The 21575-nt window shown below is 59.3% G+C and overlaps 2 protein-coding genes across 3 annotated transcripts in view; one reads left to right on the top strand and one right to left on the bottom strand.

Moving 5' to 3' along the window:
* NCSTN (nicastrin) overlaps window positions 1-10994 on the bottom strand; it is a 33636-nt gene extending 22642 nt beyond the window's left edge. The window contains exons 1-4 of one of the 2 annotated variants that reach the window (XM_075908336.1): window positions 10839-10994; window positions 9353-9457; window positions 4536-4659; window positions 239-357 (exon numbers count right to left, since the gene is read on the bottom strand). In XM_075908336.1, the coding sequence (XP_075764451.1) occupies window positions 239-357; window positions 4536-4659; window positions 9353-9457; window positions 10839-10902 (412 nt within the window). In that variant the 5' untranslated portion in view covers window positions 10903-10994. The remainder of the gene's footprint in view (window positions 1-238; window positions 358-4535; window positions 4660-9352; window positions 9458-10838) is intronic. The other variant, XM_075908337.1, reaches the window with a different exon arrangement.
* Window positions 10966-21575, top strand: part of COPA (coat protein complex I subunit alpha) — a 44698-nt gene continuing 34088 nt past the window's right edge. Inside the window, 7 exon segments of the mRNA XM_075908334.1 lie at window positions 10966-11123; window positions 12360-12473; window positions 13743-13816; window positions 14185-14265; window positions 15467-15543; window positions 17502-17533; window positions 17536-17610. Of these exon segments, the coding sequence (XP_075764449.1) occupies window positions 11084-11123; window positions 12360-12473; window positions 13743-13816; window positions 14185-14265; window positions 15467-15543; window positions 17502-17533; window positions 17536-17610 (493 nt within the window). The 5' untranslated portion in view covers window positions 10966-11083.

Genomic DNA, 21575 nt, shown 5'->3' with positions numbered 1-21575 from the left:
CCCCCAGAGCCAGGCACTCCCCCTCCTCCCCCCCAAGACTAATGACCCCAACCCAACCCTATGAGATCGAACACAATTCCAGCAGAAACTGGATCCTGCTACAGATTGTTAAGCTGCCTAACTGTTAAGCAACACTCCCCACAGCCAGTGTCGAGCTGCAGGTTGTCAGTCTTTTGCAAAACCTTCCTGCTCTGACCCCCACATCCCGAGCCAAACCAAGGGGTTCACGTTGCCTTACCAAATCCATCGTTTGGGCATTGTAAGCCAGGGGAGAATCCTCGTGGGGGGCTGGGTTTGGAGATGGCCACAGCCAGCCCAGAAACTCGCGATGTTCCCTTCAGCCGCAGCATCAGCTCCCTGGAACAGAGAAGGTGGGTGAAACAGCCTCCCCCCAGAGTCCCAGGGAAATCGTACCACAGAGCAAGATTAAGCACATGCAGCAGGAAAAGTATCCCAAAGAAAAAGCCATTCCATAATCTCCACTACTCCCCTGTGAGCGACTTGTGTCCCACAGATGGGGGACCAGTCCCGGCGTCACTCGCAGAGCCAGGAGCGAACCCGGGAATCCTGGGCCATCTACTAAGCTGTCTAGAGAGAGGCTGACAAGTACAAATACAGGCTGCACTCCCCTGCACCGGGACTCTCTTGCCCAGCAGTATCGGTGGTCTGGCAGGACTGCAGCTGAGCGTCCCGCGAAAGGCAAGGCTGGTGGTAGCGGGGCCAGGTGCTCAGTAGCAGGGCCATGAGAGTGGGGGGGGGCAGCCCGTGAGTGCTGGCAGACCAAGGGGGTCTGCATGCCGGCCCGGCCCAGCAGCGGGGACAGAGCCGCGGAAGCCCAACGGGGTCTGTGCACCAGCCCAGCAGCGGGGACAGAGCCGCGGAAGCCCAACGGGGTCTGTGCACCGGCCCAGCAGCGGGGACAGAGCCGCGGAAGCCCAACGGGGTCTGTGCACCAGCCCAGCAGCGGGGACAGAGCCGCGGAAGCCCAACGGGGTCTGTGCACCGGCCCAGCAGCGGGGACAGAGCCGCGGAAGCCCAGTGGGGTCTGTGCACCGGCCCAGCAGCGGGGACAGAGCCGCGGAAGCCCAATGGGGTCTGTGCACCAGCCCAGCAGCGGGGACAGAGCAGCGGAAGCCCAATGGGGTCTGTGCACCGGCCCAGCAGCGGGGACAGAGCCGCGGAAGCCCAGTGGGGTCTGTGCACCAGCCCAGCAGCGGAGACAGAGCCGCGGAAGCCCAATGGGGTCTGTGCACCGGCCCAGCAGCGGGGACAGAGCCGCGGAAGCCCAGTGGGGTCTGTGCACCAGCCCAGCAGCGGGGACAGAGCCGCGGAAGCCCAACGGGGTCTGTGCACCAGCCCAGCAGCGGAGACAGAGCCGCGGAAGCCCAATGGGGTCTGTGCACCAGCCCAGCAGCGGGGACAGAGCCGCGGAAGCCCAGTGGGGTCTGTGCACCAGCCCAGCAGCGGAGACAGAGCCGCGGAAGCCCAGTGGGGTCTGTGCACCAGCCCAGCAGCGGGGACAGAGCAGCGGAAGCCCAATGGGGTCTGTGCACCGGCCCAGCAGCGGGGACAGAGCCGCGGAAGCCCAGTGGGGTCTGTGCACCAGCCCAGCAGCGGAGACAGAGCCGCGGAAGCCCAACGGGGTCTGTGCACCAGCCCAGCAGCGGAGACAGAGCCGCGGAAGCCCAACGGGGTCTGTGCACCGGCCCAGCAGCGGGGACAGAGCCGCGGAAGCCCAATGGGGTCTGTGCACCAGCCCAGCAGCGGGGACAGAGCCGCAGAAGCCCAATGGGGTCTGTGCACCGGCCCAGCAGCGGGGACAGAGCCGCGGAAGCCCAGTGGGGTCTGTGCACCGGCCCAGCAGCGGGGACAGAGCCGCGGAAGCCCAGTGGGGTCTGTGCACCGGCCCAGCAGCGGGGACAGAGCCGCGGAAGCCCAACGGGGTCTGTGCGCCAGCCCAGCAGCGGGGACAGAGCCGCGGAAGCCCAGTGGGGTCTGTGCGCCAGCCCAGCAGCGGGGACAGAGCCGCGGAAGCCCAACGGGGTCTGTGCGCCAGCCCAGCAGCAGGGACAGAGCCGCGGAAGCCCAACGGAGTCTGTGCACCAGCCCAGCAGCGGAGACAGAGCCGCGGAAGCCCAACGGGGTCTGTGCACCGGCCCAGCAGCGGGGACAGAGCCGCGGAAGCCCAATGGGGTCTGTGCACCGGCCCAGCAGCGGGGACAGAGCCGCGGAAGCCCAGTGGGGTCTGTGCACCAGCCCAGCAGCGGAGACAGAGGCGCGGAAGCCCAATGGGGTCTGTGCACCGGCCCAGCAGCGGGGACAGAGCCGCGGAAGCCCAGTGGGGTCTGTGCACCAGCCCAGCAGCGGAGACAGAGCCGCGGAAGCCCAATGGGGTCTGTGCACCAGCCCAGCAGCGGGGACAGAGCCGCGGAAGCCCAACGGGGTCTGTGCACCGGCCCAGCAGCGGGGACAGAGCCGCGGAAGCCCAACGGGGTCTGTGCACCGGCCCAGCAGCGGGGACAGAGCAGCGGAAGCCCAACGGGGTCTGTGCACCGGCCCAGCAGCGGGGACAGAGCCGCGGAAGCCCAACGGGGTCTGTGCACCGGCCCAGCAGCGGGGACAGAGCCGCGGAAGCCCAACGGGGTCTGTGCGCCGGCCCAGCAGCGGGGACAGAGCCGCGGAAGCCCAACGGGGTCTGTGCGCCGGCCCAGCAGCGGGGACAGAGCCGCGGAAGCCCAGTGGGGTCTGTGCACCGGCCCAGCAGCGGGGACAGAGCCGCGGAAGCCCAACGGGGTCTGTGCACCAGCCCAGCAGCGGGGACAGAGCCGCGGAAGCCCAACGGGGTCTGTGCACCAGCCCAGCAGCGGGGACAGAGCCGCGGAAGCCCAACGGGGTCTGTGCGCCGGCCCAGCAGCAGGGACAGAGCCGCGGAAGCCCAACGGGGTCTGTGCGCCGGCCCAGCAGCGGGGACAGAGCCGCGGAAGCCCAACGGGGTCTGTGCGCCAGCCCAGCAGCGGGGACAGAGCCGCGGAAGCCCAACGGGGTCTGTGCGCCAGCCCAGCAGCAGGGACAGAGCCGCGGAAGCCCAACGGAGTCTGTGCACCAGCCCAGCAGCGGGGACAGAGCCGCGGAAGCCCAACGGGGTCTGTGCGCCAGCCCAGCAGCGGGGACAGAGCCGCGGAAGCCCAACGGGGTCTGTGCGCCGGCCCAGCAGCGGGGACAGAGCCGCGGAAGCCCAACGGGGTCTGTGCGCCGGCCCAGCAGCAGGGACAGAGCCGCGGAAGCCCAACGGGGTCTGTGCGCCGGCCCAGCAGCGGGGACAGAGCCGCGGAAGCCCAACGGGGTCTGTGCGCCAGCCCAGCAGCGGGGACAGAGCCGCGGAAGCCCAACGGGGTCTGTGCGCCAGCCCAGCAGCAGGGACAGAGCCGCGGAAGCCCAACGGAGTCTGTGCACCAGCCCAGCAGCGGGGACAGAGCCGCGGAAGCCCAACGGGGTCTGTGCGCCAGCCCAGCAGCGGGGACAGAGCCGCGGAAGCCCAACGGGGTCTGTGCGCCGGCCCAGCAGCGGGGACAGAGCCGCGGAAGCCCAACGGGGTCTGTGCGCCGGCCCAGCAGCGGGGACAGAGCCGCGGAAGCCCAACGGGGTCTGTGCGCCAGCCCAGCAGCGGGGACAGAGCCGCGGAAGCCCAACGGGGTCTGTGCGCCAGCCCAGCAGCAGGGACAGAGCCGCGGAAGCCCAACGGAGTCTGTGCACCAGCCCAGCAGCGGGGACAGAGCCGCGGAAGCCCAACGGGGTCTGTGCACCGGCCCAGCAGCGGGGACAGAGCCGCGGAAGCCCAGTGGGGTCTGTGCACCAGCCCAGCAGCGGGGACAGAGCCGCGGAAGCCCAGTGGGGTCTGTGCACCAGCCCAGCAGCGGGGACAGAGCCGCGGAAGCCCAGTGGGGTCTGTGCACCAGCCCAGCAGCGGGGACAGAGCCGCGGCAGCCCGGCTGGCAGTAATGCCAGGCTGCAGCAGACCAGCAGGGGAAGCCCCCTTGGGGCTGCAGCAGGTCGACAGCCTGATTGGGGCTAAAGCTGTGTGCTGCCGTGCCAGCTGTGGTGCTCGAACAACTGCTATGGCAGTGGTGCTGCGGCAGCCGTGTCACCCGGACAGCAGCGGGGCCAAAGGCAGAGGAGGCCGGAGGCAGGGATCGTCCCTGGTCCAGCAAATTCCCTCATCTGGGACCGCTCAGGCCCCAAGGGCGCCGGACTAGTGAGGTTCAGTGTGCACTAACGCACGTGAATATGGCCCGTTCTAGTTTATTTCTCTAAACGTAGGCACAAGGTCTGGTTTTCAGCGTTCGGCTGCTGCAGCCAACAAAGGGTGTCACGGAGGCACTGCCAAAACCAGGCACCCTTCGCAAGGGAAGTCACAATTCCAGATGTGGCTGCTCTCAACACACAGGTGCTTGATCTGTGGCCACTGACGTAGGCCACCCGTTTGCAAGCTGGGCTCCCGCTGTGTCAGCAGAGTTGAACCGGACGGGGGCCCTCACCTGGTGAACAGCTCCCCCTCTAGCAATACCATGTACGGGGGATGAGGTCCATCTGCAAGCACCCAGTTCAGGTCTTGGTCCTTCTCCACCACATGGATTACTCCAGTGTCCCCATTCATGGAGGCTGCAGAGAATGACAAAGTGCTCTAAGCTTCCCCGAAATCCATTCCCCTCAAAGCTGCACACCTCCTGGGCACTTCAGTGAAGGACAGGCCAAGCGGGATTAGTGGGAAGAAGCAACGGACGCACCCAGCTCAGCTACAAGCTGACTAACGACGAAAAAGCACAGCGGTCTCCTAAGTGACTCTGTCTGAAAGAGAAAGAGACAACTCGGGGACTGTGCCCCCTGCTCGCGATGCTCGCCAATCCCGTCACTGGGGGCAGCCAGGGGGCGCTGGGGCCACGCCAGCCCCGGCCTCTCGGGCCCCCCTCCCTGGCCACAGCCAAGCCTGGCCTCTCAGCTAGCCCCCTCCCCAATATCTTGCCTCCCCCTACACCCTTCCCTGGTCTCTTGGCCCCCCTCTGGCCACTGGAGGAGGGCCAGGGCCAAGTCAGGGGATGGCGGCAGTGGCTCTTCGCTGCGCTCTGGGACCCCGCAGGGAACCACCGCCTCCACTTGTCTCTGGCCAGTCGGGCTGTTGCCTGCCTGGCGCTCCAGCCTCGTGCCCCCCTCCACCAGATTGGAGCGCCAGCCGGCTTCCTTGGAGAGGGAGAAGGAAACCGGAGGCTCCGCCCCAGATCTGGCTTGCGGGGAAGTGCGTGCACTGCTGCGGGGAAGCAGTCCCCACACACGACGCTGGGCTCCAATCTTGGGAGGTATTTTGAGGCTGGAGCACCAGGCAGGTGGCAGCCCAAGCGCAGGCCAGGCAGAGGTGGCGGTTCCCCGCTGGGTCCCAAAGCGCAGGGAGGAGCCGCCGCCGCCGCCGCCACCCCCTGGCTCTCCTGCAGGGGAGCTGAGGGCCAGTGGGGAGCCTAGGGCGCCCCCAAGGAGGGCGGGGAAACCCGAAGCCATGGCTGCTGCTTCCCCTTCTGGGGACTCTGCTCAGGCTGGGGGGCGGGACGACACGGTGTCGCGATGATGTCACTGTTGCCCCACAGGAAAAGTTTCTGTAGAGATTGTAATAACCACCTGCACTTCTAACACAGATTTTATCTGAACAGTCTGATGTACTTTAGCCTCATCAACCAATTAAACGTCACCCGAGTCCCTGGCCTGTTTGACCCTGGCCTCTGCTGTCAGAAGCTGGGAACGGGCGACAGACTCAATTCCCGGTTCTGTTCACTCCTCTGGGGCAGCTGGCACTGGCCACTGTGGGCAGACAGGACACTGGGCCAGATGGACCTTTGGTCTGGCCCTTCCTAAGAGAGGCTAACACATACGAGGCGCTTGAGAGGTCTGGGCCAAAGTAGCGGTCAAAACTGTGCTGCTCTAAAGCCAAGTCAGGCTGTGAGCTAGGCAGGGCGGATGGCGCAGAAACATCCCTAAGAGGTGTAAGCTCAGGACACTCACACACAGACATTCTAGCAGGGCGGGTCAGAGCACCCGGATACCAACGTGTTCCCTAAGAGAAGAGGCACCCAAAAGATAAGGGCAGGATGACGGACAGAGATGTGGGTCTACAGGCTGCCCAGCGAATGTTACCTAGCGACGTCAGCGAGGCAATACGTAACGTGTTTGTACCGACGCATGCAATGGAGCCTTTGGCCAGGCCAGGGGGCATTGGGAAGTCCCAGCGCTGACTGGGCTGCAGCCATTGTCACAGGCACACATGTGCTAATGTAACTGCAGACATTGATCCAGGGAGCTAGGACAGTGCTTCATCGGCAATAAACCGGACCACAGGCCTTCACTACAAAGTCTGTAGGTTTATTGGGCAGGTCAGCCAAAGTCTACTCTGCGGCCTCTGTCATATGTGCAGAGCCAAGACAGCAGGCCGAAACAACCCCAACACACACCTGCCTCTTGGGGCAAGTGGGAAGATGTTGAATATGAACATTCCTGCGTACAGGGGAAAAGAGACACAGTGATGGGGAGCACAAGGAGGAAACAGAAGAGGCCAGCCAGTGTTCCCTCGAGTTTTTTTTCATCCATGTATGGAACAAATTTTGTTCTGTGCACCAAGGCATGTGCAGATGTGCACTACCAGTAGATGCACATGCGGGCACCCCGCTGATCAGCTGGGCAGCACTTGAATCTCTCCTGGGTGGGAGCCCAAGTGTTTAACTCATCGGGAACACGGGGCCAGCCAACAGCAAGGAAAAAAGGGGACAAATCAGCTTAGAGCTCATCTGGAGAACTACAAGAAGGGGAGAACGTGCGGTGAGCCAGGAGGGGTCCATGCAGCAGAGAAGCCTTGTGCAGGGGAGAGCAGAGCAGGACAAACTGGGACTGGCATAAAAAGACAAGTTTAACGTTTTCCAGCAGCACTTACTGCATCAGACACAGCTCAAGATAGACAGACACGATCACCTTTCCTGCTCAGCAGTTGCTGTAGTTGTCACAGTACTAAGTATTATGGGATTGAGAAAGGAGGTGCCCCTACAACAATCTGTATTAAGAGGTGGCTCACACCACGGTAGGAAAAAGTGGGAGCACCCCCTACAGCAGGGTGGAAGACCATGCACAACTGTTCGGCTCTTCAACTGCTGCTGTCAGGGCTCGCTTGGAAGCACAGCTCACTCCAAGGACACACCACGAGACTCAACCACAAATTAACAAAACGCTGAGTCACAGGAAACCCTTTCTCACAGCACCAAGAGCAGCGGAGGGAGTCTGTTAGACCAGTGCTCATTCCCTGTCACCCTGCCCTTGTCATCCCCAAACCCCACAAACCTCCAAAAGCGGCATTCTCTGCTCCGGCAACATCCGTCATCACCACACATGCTCCTGGACCAGAGAGCCGGGAGCCGAAGGGCAGGAGGGACGGCCGGGGCCAGGGCAATAGGGTCAGCAGCCTGGCTTGGGGCAGCGCAAAACCAGAGCCAGAGTCCCGCGGCAGCCTCCAGCAGCAGCGCAGGGCCAGGCCGGAGTCCTGCAGCAGCGTGGGTTGTTGTGGGGCTGGAGCCCCACAGCAGGGCCTGGGAGCTTGGGGCTGTGGTCAGGGCCCCACAGCAGAGCAGGACTCAAGTCCCCAGGCAGCTTCCTGGAGTGCAGGGTTGGAGTCGAGCTCCACAGCACCGTGGAGTCAGAGCCCGGCAGCAGCCTGCTGGAGCGCGGGGCCGAGCTAGAACCCCGCAGCAACCCCAGGGCTAGAACCCCACAGCAGCCCCCTGGAGCCCCACGGTTGACCCCAGATGTGCTGGGCTGGAACCCTACAGCAGGAGCTGAAGCCTCTGCTGACCAGGAAGCCAGCAGCAGCTGGGTAAGCAACCCAGTCAGGTTGGGGGTGAGGGAGGGAGAGGCATGATGCCTGCTGGGACAGCCTGCCAGCAGAAGGTGATGGGCTTGGGAGCCGGGGGCAGGAGACCTCCCCAGTCCAGCAAATTCTCTCATTAGGGACTGGTCAGTCCTGGTGATGCCAGACCAAGGAGGTCCAACCTGTAGTACAACCACTGCACAACATGAACAAGCTAAAACCTCAGCCCACGAGGGTTTTAAAATAATGTGCTGGACAGAGGAAAGCATGTGCTAGGGAAGATGCTCAACTGATTACACACTCTGGAACCAACTCCATAGGAACACAGGACACGTGACCGACAGCAGCATGGGAGGCAGGTCATCTTACTGAAGTACCTACACGTGCTGAAGTTAATCAGAATTTGCCTGTACAAAACTCAAGGAAATGGACAAAAAAATCACATTACAGAAAAAAATTGAAAGACATTTCACAGTGAGAGGCTTGCACTACAGAGGGACAAGTCAGTGCATATAGCAGCTTGCTTTGGGGAAGACATTAAAGAAGATTTCACCAGAGCTCAAAGGTTTACTATTTGAATATGATGAAATCTACTAACATCTCATGGATATTAAGTTAATTACGTACGACTGTGATAGGACTTCACAGCATGACAGAACGTGGCTGTAAGCCCCTTGCATTGCAGGCACATTGCCAATATAAACTTACTATAAACTATAGTAATTAAAACCATACTAATAAATCCATATACTTTTAAGTGATTAAGCAGATTAACGCCATAGGCTACACACAGCAACAAGAGAGATCAAAGCAATTTTGGGCTGCATATACAAAGTGGCCCCACATCAAAGAAAGAGTGTTCCCAACTCTCAGAATTTTATTGCAGCCTTGATTTAATGATTTTAGGCCAATCTCAGAATCTCTGACGCACTTGAGGTTGGGGAAACAGGAGAAGCAGTGAAGTGACAGCATCTCCCACATGGCTTGTAATGTGATCACAACTAAGTATATGGCTTTCGCTTTTTGGCACTAAATTGCCAAAAAGTCTTTGACCAACTAAAAGGAGTTCAGAAACCAGAAACAAACATTTTTAGTGTTCTCCAAGGGTACATCTACACAGTAATGTTATTTTGAAAGAACTTAGTCCGTGTCTCCACAGCAGGTGGTTATTTCGAAATAATGTCAAAATACTGTCAAGCTGTAGCACTTCTTACTCCAACTCCTGTAACCCTCATTGTATGAAGAGTAAGGGAAGTTGGAGGAAGAGTGCTCTATTTCAAAATAAGTGTAGTGTAGACACTCCCAATTTCGAAATGAGCTATTTCGAACTAAGCTACGCCACTGATGTAGCTCAATTTGCGTAGCTTATTCCTAGGTAAGCCCTGCTGTGTAAACGCACCCCCAGTGAAAAAGGTGGCTGCCTCTACAACTTAAAGTAAAATCACTATTAACAACACTTACATTGACAGCCTACTTGATGAGTGGCATTCAAAAGACGAACACATGGGGCAGTTCTGTTTAAGGGGATATAGATTTTCCTCTCTACAGAATTGGCCCAACAGACACCTGAAGAGAAAGAAACACAATTCAAGATAAATAAGAGATCACAGCCACTTGTTCAGTAAAAAGAACTACTTCAATTTCAAACAGGTCTTGTTGACTTCTGGGTGAAAGTAAAAGGCGTCCGGTCAGGGTGAAAATGAAAGGCAGCTAAGTTGTGAAGCAACCAATTCCCACCCGCCAACACCCCAGGACAGGAACATCACCAGCCTGATGCTGACTTGACCCCCCCCCCCCTCCCAGCAGGAGAGGAAATTGTCTGTTTCCTTCAACCGATCCTAGCTGCCCCCCCCCCCCACTGGGCCAAGTCCAGCCGCCCCTCCAGAGACCTTCCTTCAGACTGGGCTGCCCCAAGCCAAGACAGGGAGCCCATGAGGCCCCAGGGGAAGGGCCCCGCGCCTGCCGGCCCCCCCCCCCCCGGCCCCAGGGGAAGGGCCCCGCGCCTGCCGGCCCCCCCCCCCCGGCCCCAGGGGAAGGGCCCCGCGCCTGCCGGCCCCCCCCCCCGGCCCCAGGGGAAGGGCCCCGCGCCTGCCGGCCCCCCCCCCCCCGGCCCCAGGGGAAGGGCCCCGCGCCTGCCGGCCCCCCCCCCCCGGCCCCAGGGGAAGGGCCCCGCGCCTGCCGGCCCCCCCCCCCCGGCCCCAGGGGAAGGGCCCCGCGCCTGCCGGCCCCCCCCCCCCGGCCCCAGGGGAAGGGCCCCGCGCCTGCCGGCCCCCCCCCCCCGGCCCCAGGGGAAGGGCCCCGCGCCTGCCGGCCCCCCCCCCCCGGCCCCAGGGGAAGGGCCCCGCGCCTGCCGGCCCCCCCCCCCCGGCCCCAGGGGAAGGGCCCCGCGCCTGCCGGCCCCCCCCCCCCGGCCCCAGGGGAAGGGCCCCGCGCCTGCCGGCCCCCCCCCCCCCGGCCCCAGGGGAAGGGCCCCGCGCCTGCCGGCCCCCCCCCCCCGGCCCCAGGGGAAGGGCCCCGCGCCTGCCGGCCCCCCCCCCCCCGGCCCCAGGGGAAGGGCCCCGCGCCTGCCGGCCCCCCCCCCCCCCGGCCCCAGGGGAAGGGCCCCGCGCCTGCCGGCCCCCCCCCCCCCGGCCCCAGGGGAAGGGCCCCGCGCCTGCCGGCCCCCCCCCCCGGCCCCAGGGGAAGGGCCCCGCGCCTGCCGGCCCCCCCCCCGGCCCCAGGGGAAGGGCCCCGCGCCTGCCGGCCCCCCCCCCCCGGCCCCAGGGGAAGGGCCCCGCGCCTGCCGGCCCCCCCCCCCCGGCCCCAGGGGAAGGGCCCCGCGCCTGCCGGCCCCCCCCCCGCCCCAGGGGAAGGGCCCCGCGCCTGCCGGCCCCCCCCCCGCCCCAGGGGAAGGGCCCCGCGCCTGCCGGCCCCCCCCCCCGCCCCAGGGGAGGGCCCCGCGCCTCACCGCAGCCCAGCGCGCAGAGCAGGATCCCGCCGAGCCAGGCCTCCGCTCCCCTCCCCGCCGCCATCTTCGCCGCCGCTTCCGCTTCCGGCCGGCCCCGGCATGGCCCCGCTGCGCGCGCACCCGGAAGCGCCGCTCTGCCCTGCGGAGGCCGCCCGCTCGGTGGTGCCGGAAGCGGAAGCGGCGCCGGGGTCGACGTGGAGGCTCGAGGCCGAGGGCGAGTCCGGCCGGCGGGGGCGGGAGCCGCGATGCTGACCAAGTTCGAGACCAAGTCGGCCCGGGTGAAAGGTACCGAGCCCCCCCCCGCGAGCCCTCCCGAGACCGCTCCTCGGGCCCCGCCCCCCGAGCCCCCCCCGCCCCGAGACCGCTCCTCGCCCCCCCCGCGAGCCCTCCCGAGACCCCCCCGAGCCCCCCCCGCCCCGAGACCGCTCCGAGCCCCCCCCGCGAGCCCTCCCGAGACCCCCCCCGAGCCCCCCCGCCCCGAGACCGCTCCGAGCCCCCCCGCGAGCCCCCCCGAGCCCCCCGCCCCTTCTGCCCCGAGACCGCTCCTCGGCCCCCCCGCGAGCCCCCCCCCGCCCCGAGCCCGCTCCGAGCCCCCCCGCGAGCCCTCCCGAGACCCCCCCCGAGCCCCCCCGCCCCGAGACCGCTCCGAGCCCCCCCGCGAGCCCCCCCGAGCCCCCCGCCCCTTCTGCCCCACAGACTGTTCCTCTTTAGCCGCCCCATCCAGCCCCCGGCCCCAGCGCGATTCCCCCCCCCCCCCGGCACCGGGCTTCAACCCCCCCGCCCCAGACACTGTTCCTCCTCTCCCCCCGCCCGCTCGGCCCCAGGCTTCACCCGCCCCCGCGAGCTCCCTCTGCCCCAGAGTCTGGTCCGGCCGCCCCACACGGAATGAGCCTGTTTCGGAGCAACGCGTCCTCACTGCAGGGAGCCTGCAGGTCCGTCCAGCCCAGCCCCCGCGTGTGGGCCCTGCCAGGCAGCCCCAGGGGGAGTGATTCCCAATAACAGCCCTGGGGCATCCACACGGCCCCTGTCTCGGGGGCGGCGCTGTTCCCCGTGGGAGGAGGTTCACGGAAGTGTTAGACACCCCCCTCGTGCCTGCAGCGGGGTCACAAGGGTGTAGAAACTGAGCCCCAAGTAAATAATCCACACCCAGCCCCCTAGTTCTGGTTGGGAAGAGCCCTAATCTTGCTGCCAGTAGCTGTGCTGGGAGTTTGCTAGAAATGCTCCTGGTGTAGTTCCTGGATTTGTAGATGGTGGTGTTCCTATAAAGTGTCAGTTCTATCCTCCCCCTGCAACTGATGGTTAAATACATGTTGTTGTCTGGTTAGTCGTATTTAGAAATTATGTTTTTTTAAAAAGTCTGTGGTTGCCTATGAATGTAAGGCAGCGTGTCCTGCCCTTGGGGATTTGGCTAAGGTTTTTGGAAGTGGCTAGTAGTTCTGGCACCTGACTTTTTTTCACCTTCTCAGTGTCTTCGGTGATTGAATTTAACTGAAAGCTTCATTACTTTGCATCTCTCTTTAGGGCTCAGCTTTCACCCTAAGCGGCCCTGGATCCTCACGAGTTTGCACAACGGAGTGATCCAGCTATGGGACTACCGGATGTGCACCCTCATTGACAAATTTGATGAGCATGATGGTGAGTTTGGAGCGTGAAAGAGAAGAAGGCAGAAGGCCCTTTGCAGAAAATAGTGTGCTCCTGAGAAGAGGTAGAGGAGAGTGGGCTTTTAGTTAACACCCTGGATTGAGTCACAGGAGGCCTGGCTTCAGGTCCTAGCTGTTGTCGAAGCAAAAAAACGCTCCTCTCCGTTTAGGCAGCTAACAAACAGCTTTATTAATTAAGAAAGCACAGCATGAGCCAAACGTGGTCCCAGCAGAGCTGGGCCCAGTAAGGCTGGCTAATGCAATCAATCCTAGTATCTTTATACCCTTAGCCAAACAGTCTGATGTCAGGGCATCCAATTACAGAAATCATCAATTAAACTTGGAAAAACAAAACTTTATCAGCAAGATGGCGGACAGGTACGAGGGAGTGCAACTCCTGTCCCAACCAGCCCAATGAACACATACCAATAGCCCATCCTGTAGGCCTCTTCTCACGAGGTGACAGAAAGTTCACTCTGGTCTACGTGCTTGAGAGAAAAGCTGAAATGGTTTCTGATATACAAGATGGCTTCTAGCTAAATATGAAATGGTTTCTACAGCTTCGACACTGTGCCACAGACTCCATGTGTGACCATGAGCAAATAGCTTGTTTCTTGCTTGTACTTTCCCAGCTGTAAACTGGGGCTAATATTTCACAGCACTCTTATGATGATAACTTTATTATGGCGTAGCAGCCTGGGAGGTATCAGGTCTTATGGTGCTGTCGCTATATAACCCCACAGAAGAGAACTCTTTTGCACTGGCCTGGGGCAAATGTGGTCTTAGAAAGTTGTACCCTGGAACCTCTGTCCTCCAGGTGTCCCTAAGCCAGGAACACGTGTGGGACAGAGGAGGAAACGGCTCTGTGTGCTGCCACTTCCCTGCCCTGTAGCCAGGGTAATGGCAGTGCAGTGATGTGCTTCCCCTGCGACTTTTCCCCATCGTTTCCATAGCAATGCCTCAGAGTGGCATCAAGCACCGAGCCATGTGTGCGTTGTATCCCATTCGCTCATGCCCAGAGCAGAGCCCGCAGTGCCCTCCCTGGCCTGGCAAAATCTGTAATCCAGCATATCCTGTTTCCCAGGGTTGCTAGATTAAAGAGGCTCAAGTGTCCTTGACCTCTGTGAGTCACGTTGAGATTAAAATGAAGTATGATGCGCTCGAATTGTTCTGCTCTGAATGGAAGGGCCTGTTCTGGCTGTCAGTTTGGCTTGGTATACAGCTGTTTGTCTCCCGTCGTTTCACCTGCCTCTTCCTTCTGCAGGACCAGTCCGAGGTATTGATTTCCACAAACAGCAGCCACTCTTTGTCTCTGGAGGCGATGACTACAAAATAAAGGTAGATCAAATCTGCCTTCCACCCCTTCAAAAAGCGATGGTGGGCAAAGGGAGACAGGGCATTTGACAAAGATGTGCACAGAATGTGCCTTAATTTAGTTTTCTGTGAGAGGAAAAGGTGAGAGGATAGAGATGAAAAAAGGAAAAGGAGGGTTCAGGATTCAGCCCTTCTGAGGATGGGGGGTAATTAAATGAAGCCTGACAATTTCTGAGGGGTTTACAATTCTAGGCCTAGAACTGTAATGAAAAATGGGCCAGTCCAGCATGGAGGGTGGGGGATGCGTAAAAGCTTCCTGTGCCAGATGGGATGGCGGAAGAGAGCTGGGCAGAGTTTGGCAGGTGGTTCTCACTGGCCTCTGTCTCATATAGGTCTGGAATTACAAACTGCGCCGCTGTCTTTTCACGCTCCTCGGGCACCTGGATTACATTCGCACCACCTTCTTCCACCACGTGAGTGTTCCCACTCTAATGTCACGCCTCTGTGCCTCACTATATTCCTTGCTAGGACTCTCTGGCATCCCTGGGTAGGACTCTTTCCTGAAGAAATCTAGTGCACACAACGTGCTGGCTGCTGCGCAAACGTAGGAAGGCCTGATTTCTGCTCTGAAGAGCGTCCGATATTAAATTGTTATGGGGTCAGTTGGTACCACCAACTGCAGAGCTCACCAGGAGCGTCTCTCCTCCTGCCAAGGCATTTGGAGCACGATGGGGATGGGTGTTTCGTTCTTCGTGTGGGCTAGCTTCTTGCTCTTCCTGTGTGAATAGACGACACTTACCCAGAGCAGTCCGAGGTCCTTTTTCAGTGAAAGAGCCCCAGCAATATGCACAAACATGCCTCCGTCCTCTGGTGCGCATCTTGGCATCCTTGGGAGAACCGCCTTTGAAGGCAGTTCAGTCCATTATCTTCTCCCTGGTAATTCCCGCTGTTGCACGTTTGTACTGATGCTCTGTAGGTGCGGCAGAGCCCCGCATGCAGAGCTGTCCCATCCATAGGATGGTTTGGGCCGGCCTCCCCAGACCCCACGCTTTTGGGGGCCCCGTGGCAGCCAGCCTCCTATGGGCGAGACCTGTGGGATTTCCTGGGGCTGGGGGCCTAGTGCAGTAGGGTAGGTGTTGCCTCGCGCTCACCACGGTGGAGGCGGGGGGGCGTGACTTCTCAGCAGATCACCACAGCTCCAGGATGCGCCTCTTCCCGCTGCTGTGGAGAAGTGGGACACGGCTGGGAGGGTGCTGCGGCGAGGGGACTGCTCCGGGTCCAGTGGTGATGGGGGACCCCTGCTGCTGCTGTGCCAGGCGCCCCGTAAATCCCTGGGCTGAGGGGTGGGGGAGCAGCCTGTGGCCTTTGGGGATTGCCCCCGGATCCTGCGTCTAGGCCACTGGGGGGGTTGCCCCAGGTATCACTCCCCTCCCCCCGGGCAGGACACTTCCTGTGCAAGCGCTCTACAGGGGTTCAGTTACTCTGTCACTTTCTCTACCCTCCTTTTCTTTAAGGGAGATGATTCTGCAGTGGAGCTGGAACTCTTGCCTGGGGCAGCTGGCCCAATGACCTAGAAAGCCTCTGGGCTTCTCTGGCTGCGTGGCAAACCACTCGGAGGGAACCGTGAGGGTGGAGACTACAGTTTCAGCTGTTAATTGTCACATGTCTTTCTAGGAATACCCCTGGATCCTGAGTGCTTCTGACGATCAGACGATCCGGGTTTGGAACTGGCAGTCCAGAACCTGTGTTTGGTAAAAAGCAGCAACAGTCACTGCGGAGACACCAGTCGTCTCGAATCTTAGAAATGAACGGAGGGTCAAATTCTCTGAACTGTGTCTTTCACTACAACGTTTTGGTCATATTTGAAAGAACAGAAGTTCTTTTCCCAACAATTTTAGATTTGTTTTTAAATTGGCTCTAGAAATGAGGTAGAAATAACATGCAAAGTAACGCGCATTGGAAAGCAGAATCCAACTATACATATAGGTATAGAATGTGGGCTACTCGATGAGCTATTATCACCCAAGAAAGAGGCCTTAGAGTCACTAGGGATCGTTCTCTGGGAACATCCGCTCAGTGCACCACAGCAGCCAAAAAGCAAACCATGTTAGGGAGCATTAAAGGGATAGAGAATAAAGAGGAGTATAGTTTATTGCCTCTCTCTAAATCCATGGGACGCCCACATCTTGAATACTATGCATAGGTGTGGTCATTGCATCTCAAAAAAGGTATCTTGGCATTGGAAAAAGTTCAGAAAAGGTGAACAATTGATGAGGGATTTGGAACAGCTGCCAGACGAGGAGAGATTAATACAACTGGGAAGTTTCACCTTAGAAAAGAGGAGACTGGGGGTGTGCATGCTAGAGATCTCTAAACTCATGACTCGTGTGGAGAAAGTGAATAAGGAAAAGTTATTTACTTGCGCCCATAACACAAGAACTAGGGGGCACCAAATGAAATTAATACGTAGAAGATTTAAAACAAACACAAGGCAGTATTTCTTTGTGGTAACCTGTGGAACTCCTTGCCAGAGGAAGTTGTGAAAACCAGGAATTTTAACTGGGTTCAAAAAAAGAGCTAGATAAATTCATGATCCATCAATGGCTGTCAGTCAGGATGAGGAGGAATGGGTCCCTGGCCTCTGTCAGAGGCTAAGAATGGAGACAGGATGGATCACTCAATGGTTCCCTGTTGTGTTCACTCCCTCTGGGGCACCTGGCGCTGGCCACTGAGGGCAGACAGGACACGGCTGGATGGACCTTTGGTCTGGCCAGTCTGGCCGTTCTTATGTAAATAGCCTCTGAAGTCCATCTAGTTCATTTTTCTTGTCAGTGCAGGGTTATGTCCTCCAGTGTGATTGCCAAAGCTTTGTCCATTGTAAAGTGATCCTGACGAGTGGAGCTTTCCTCCATTCCTCCACTGGCGAGAGCGCTAGGTCAGGTTCTCCATTCCCTCTTTATCTCCTCATTTTGGGAGTCGGGCTCTTTTTTAAGTAGCATTCGCGGGGGAGTTTGTTTTCAGTTAAGTGTGTGAGATTGTGAAACCAATGAAAGAAAAACGCTCCCGTCTTTACGTATCCCGTGAACGCTCCACTGATGAGTTTCCTTAGTAGAGCCTCCTTTTCACCACCTTCATCCTGAACAACCCACAGCCATCTTTCAGCATTGGTTGTGCTTGCAGGTGGTGTGTTCCAAGAATTAAAGTAGGGTTGCTGTGGCTTTTCTGAATTGCAGTCTGCCTGTTTGGTGTCGGAGGTACATGGGCTGTGGTAGTAGAAGGGGTGACTCTGAGGAATTTGAGGAGTTTTTGGAGGATTTTTGAAATGTCTTCTCTGCTCTTTTTCTTCCTCTTGTTGGTTCACTGTGGTGGGCTGTGCAGTCTGGCAGCCTAAACTGTCTTCCGAAAATTTGTGTGAGAATTATCCAGGTTTTTTAGTAACTGCATCAGCGTTGATAGTTATTCATGTGGAGAAGTGTTGGCCTCAATGTACGTTATCTCTTGTATGCTTCTCTACAAAGTGATGCTTCAGATTTATTTCTTCTTCCCTCTCTGCCTTGCTGAGTTGCCTCCCTCCTCCCTCCCAGGAATGTCCCTCTATGGCTTTGCTCCCCTCCCACCCTCCCCAGCTTCCCTGCTAGATTCTGCTTTGAAATGTCAGGACCGGTGAGACTGTACGTTGAAACGGTGTCTTCTCTCCCCTTCTGTGCAGCGTGCTGACAGGACACAACCACTATGTGATGTGCTCCAGTTCCATCCCTCCGAGGACCTGGTGGTGTCGGCCAGCTTGGATCAGACCGTGCGCGTTTGGGATATTTCTGGTGAGCTGCCCAAGTCGAGGGGTATCCAGCAACAAAGCCCAGTTCAAAACTGCAGTCGCTGAAAGCAAGTGTGGGGGGAACTATCCAGTTCCAAGAAGGGCTACCGATGAGTCTGAGCCAGGCCCCAAAGGCGTCGGAGCGTAATCGCTGTCTCCGCTGCTGGGCTTTATGCCCCTCAGTCTCTTTGGGATGGCCAGCTAGATTCCTAGGCCCTGCGGGAGGTGCATATTGCTCCTGAGACATGGTGCAGCCCAGGCACTTGGCTGCCTTTGCTTTGCCGCCAGGGAGGGGAAGCTGCAGGCTGAGAGAGGGGTTCTGCAGGGCACCCTCATCCCTTGAGAAGCATTGTATCCAGAGGCAGCAAAATCCTGGTGATTGAGGGATGCGTCCCCCTCTCTTGGGCATCCCTCAAAGGGCTTCTCTGGGGACGAGGGAGCGGGCTGAGTTTTTGCCCCCCAGCTGTTGCTAAACAGCAGGTGGAGAAGAGGTCACTAAGCACAGTGGCAGCCAGTCCTCTGGGGGTCCCTGTCGCAAGGATGCAGTGTGGGCTAGAGACGAGCAGGTGCAGAGCAGCACTGGTGGCATCTGTGGTTCTACCCGTCCGGCAGGACGTGCTGCGAGGGCTGGCTCGGGACTGTTAGGAAAACGTTAGAAGGCCCCCTCAGGAAAGGCTGCACTACATCTGTGGGACGTGAAATCCACCGGTTCAGCGCTAGTTACCCATCTGCTTGCCTGGTTAACCGACTAAGTGGGATCAGGGCTGGGGACCACTCGAGTGAGGCTGGGGCTGCACCGGCTCCCGGTGCCCGCTCCTCCACCAGTGCGGTGCCCGGACCCACTGCGAATGGGGGGCTGCTCCGGAAAGAGCAGCCTCTGTCAGCAGTGGGCCCCCTGCCCGGCTGGAGCAGTACCCTGCCCGTGGAAGGCAGGGAGCTGCTCCAGCCCCTGCAGGACCAGTAAGCATTCCCCGTTGAAGTGATGCTTACCGGTTAACCTGTCGCTTCGCTGCTACCTACAGGAGTTGAAGCAATTGCAGATAAGTGACTAAAGGAGAGAAACAGCCAGGAGTCCTGTGGCTCCTGAGAGACTAACAGATGTGTTAGGGCATGGGTTCTCAAACTGGGGGGGCGTGAAGAAATTCCAGGGGGAGGGGGGAATGAGGTGACCCAGCCTCCCCCTCCCCCCATCAAATCTTGCTGCCCTGTTCAGTTCCTTTTTTTTTTTTGCTCAACGAGTTTTGCTGCTATTTGGGGGGGGGGGGGGTGAGGGTTTTTCAAAAATCAAAAGGGGGGCGTGATGCCAAAAAGTTTGGGAACCACTGTGTTAGGGCATGAGCTTTGGTGTGCAAAGCCCACTTCCTCCGGTGAATTGCAGTGGGCGTTGCACAAGCAGGGCCACAGCTAAGAACCAAGTTGTTTGTTTGTGTTAATGAGACTAATCAAGTCAGGAAGGAAGAGGCCCCATTCACCATTTGGCGTGGAGATGAGCATCTCTGGAGAGGGGAATTGCTGTTGTAATGTGTTAACCAGGTCAGATCCTCCTTCAGTCTTAAGTAGTAATGAGTTTGCAAAGGGAACTCCAGTCCAGCTGTCTCCCTTTAATTGGGCGGTTCTTTTGGAGAAGCAGGGCTACTTCCAAATCCAGGACTGCCAGTCCAGGGAGTCACTGGTCCCCTACAGGTCTGTGTGTTGCCTTTCCTGGTGTCTGGTCCCAGCACTGTTACTGCTTTGAAAGCTGTTGTAGGACTTAAGTTGGGGCCCTTTTCCCAGCCTGCCACTTTGGCCATTGCAGTTTTGACTGGGGGTTGCTGTGTTTGTAGTACACGCTCAGACATGACCAGCTGTGTCAACAATAGAGCTGGGGACAGGCGCTGTGAATATTTCAAACCTGTCCTTCTCTATTGCCAGCATGGGGAGTGTAACATCCATTCTGCCAGTAACCCCGCTGCTGCGTTCACCCGCACGCGCTCTCAGCAGATCCTGCCGCCAAAGGCATTTGGAGAGGGTACAGATGTGAGCAGCTCATCTGTGATCCAGATGCTGAATTATTGATTCCGTTGCCACTCCACTTCAAAACCACCAGGCCATGTGCCAGCAGAACACACTGGTGGGGTGGGGGGAGATTTGCAAGGTTGCCCCGAACGAGTTCTGCCCTTGGTCGCTTGGCTCCAACACAGCAGGTCTATTGGGAACGGCCTCTGTTGCATTCAGGCTGTGTCATTCGTGGAGCTGCACCCACAGCTTACAAATCAAGGGTCTGGCCGGCACTGATAGTGACTTAAAAACCAGCCCTGACCCAGCCGCCCCACTGTCTTTGGGAGTGGGGGGGGTCCTCAGCCCCTCTAAGGACTGTGGATGTTAGTCGTTTGATTTCAGTGGAATGAGCTGCTGGGTCGTCTTTCTTCTCCTAGGGGTATGCCTACACTAGCCCCCTCGTTCCAACTAGGGCGGCTAATGAGGGTGACTGAAATTGCAAATGAAGCGTGGGATTTAAATATCCTGCACTTCATTAGCATGTTCCCGGGTGGTCGCCATTTTGGAATTTGACTAGCCCGGAGTAACTGCCCGCGTCTACATGCAGCAGTGAAACGGAGGTTCCAAGTAACCCCTACCTCGAATTAGCTGGTAAACCTCATTCCAGGAGGAGTAACAGCTAATTCGAGGTAAGGGGTTACTAGTGTAGACATACCCCTAGTCGCCACTTGTCCAGAGACCTCCTCCCCCCACAACTCTCACCCTTCCTGGCAGTCGCAGCGGGAGGCCAAGGCCCGTGTGGCCCGTGGAGACCCAGCGCTTTCACCCCAAGGGAGGGCTCTCCGGTTTAGAGGGCTGGGAGCAGGGCAGGGCGGGGACCGGGGTGTGTTTGTGCTGGGAATCGAGGCCTTCCATTTCACATTGTTCTCCAACTCCCATTCCCACGTTAGAACCTGTGGGGTGGTCCTCTGCTGATCTCCTGAGAGCGAGTGTCAGTGTAGCCAGCATGTGCTGGCTTCCAGGGCGGCGTCCAAAATGCATGCAAAGCCGTGTCCTGCCAGTGCCGTGTGCTGGGGAGCAGGGCTCTTGCGCGTCACTAACCTTGACTCGGGCGTCCACAAACTAACCTCCTGCCTGTTTGCCTCCCTCTTCCTGATACCCTGAGGCTGCTTTCCTGCGGAGTGCACAGAACTGCTTCCCTTCCACCCGCCTGCCTCCTCTCCAGCTAACACTGCGGCCCTGAGTCCTTCAGGGGCTTGCCTAGCAGAGCTCCCCAAGCAGGGAGTCGGCCTCTGAGGGGTTTGCCCAGCAGCCTGCTCTTGGGGAGCTCTGGAATACAGGCTGTTGGAAGCTGGGGACGTGAGTCCCAGCACGGGCGCTGCAGGGCTGAGTACATGACTGTGGGGTCCCGAGCGAGCGTGTGGTGACACCCCCGGAGCTCAGCCAGCACGCAGTCACTGAGTAGTGCTGTGAGTGCCGATGGCTTAGGGGGTGAGGAAGGATCATAAGTCCAGAATGAAGCTGCTTTAGTTACCCCAGAACCCTTCCTTCGGTAGGCGGCAGCCCTTTGGTTGGGAGTGGGAGGAGACCGCAGCCTCGGTGCTCCGGCCCTGGCTGCTGACAGGGTCCATTCTTTGAGCTTCCATTTGGCTCATGCCTGTATGTGGCTCTGGCCATTGCACTCTGGAAAGGGAAACTGAGAAACCTCCTGATGCCGCAGGACTTCCTCCCCCTCGTTCCGTGAGCTGTCAGGGTGCAGTCAGGCCCTGGCCCTTTTCCCGAGAGCCCTTTCCTGCGTTATCAATGACTCCGCTTGGCATCTGCTCTCTTACTGGGACGCTCTTGAGCATGTTAAGTGCAGGCACCTTCCTCGCGCTTTCCTAACAGCTGTCCTGCTCCAAGCCCTTCCGTTCCTCTCCCGCTCCCCAGGGCGGCACAGGAAGCTGGTCCATTCTGCAAGTGTCCTGCCTTCCCTCTGGATTTGTGCAGTCA

Source organism: Pelodiscus sinensis, chromosome 24 (genome assembly GCF_049634645.1).
Source record: "Pelodiscus sinensis isolate JC-2024 chromosome 24, ASM4963464v1, whole genome shotgun sequence".
NCBI classification, from domain to species: Eukaryota; Metazoa; Chordata; order Testudines; family Trionychidae; genus Pelodiscus; species Pelodiscus sinensis.
Note: the sequence above shows the minus strand (reverse complement) of the source record. Positions and strands in the feature narration are given on the sequence as shown.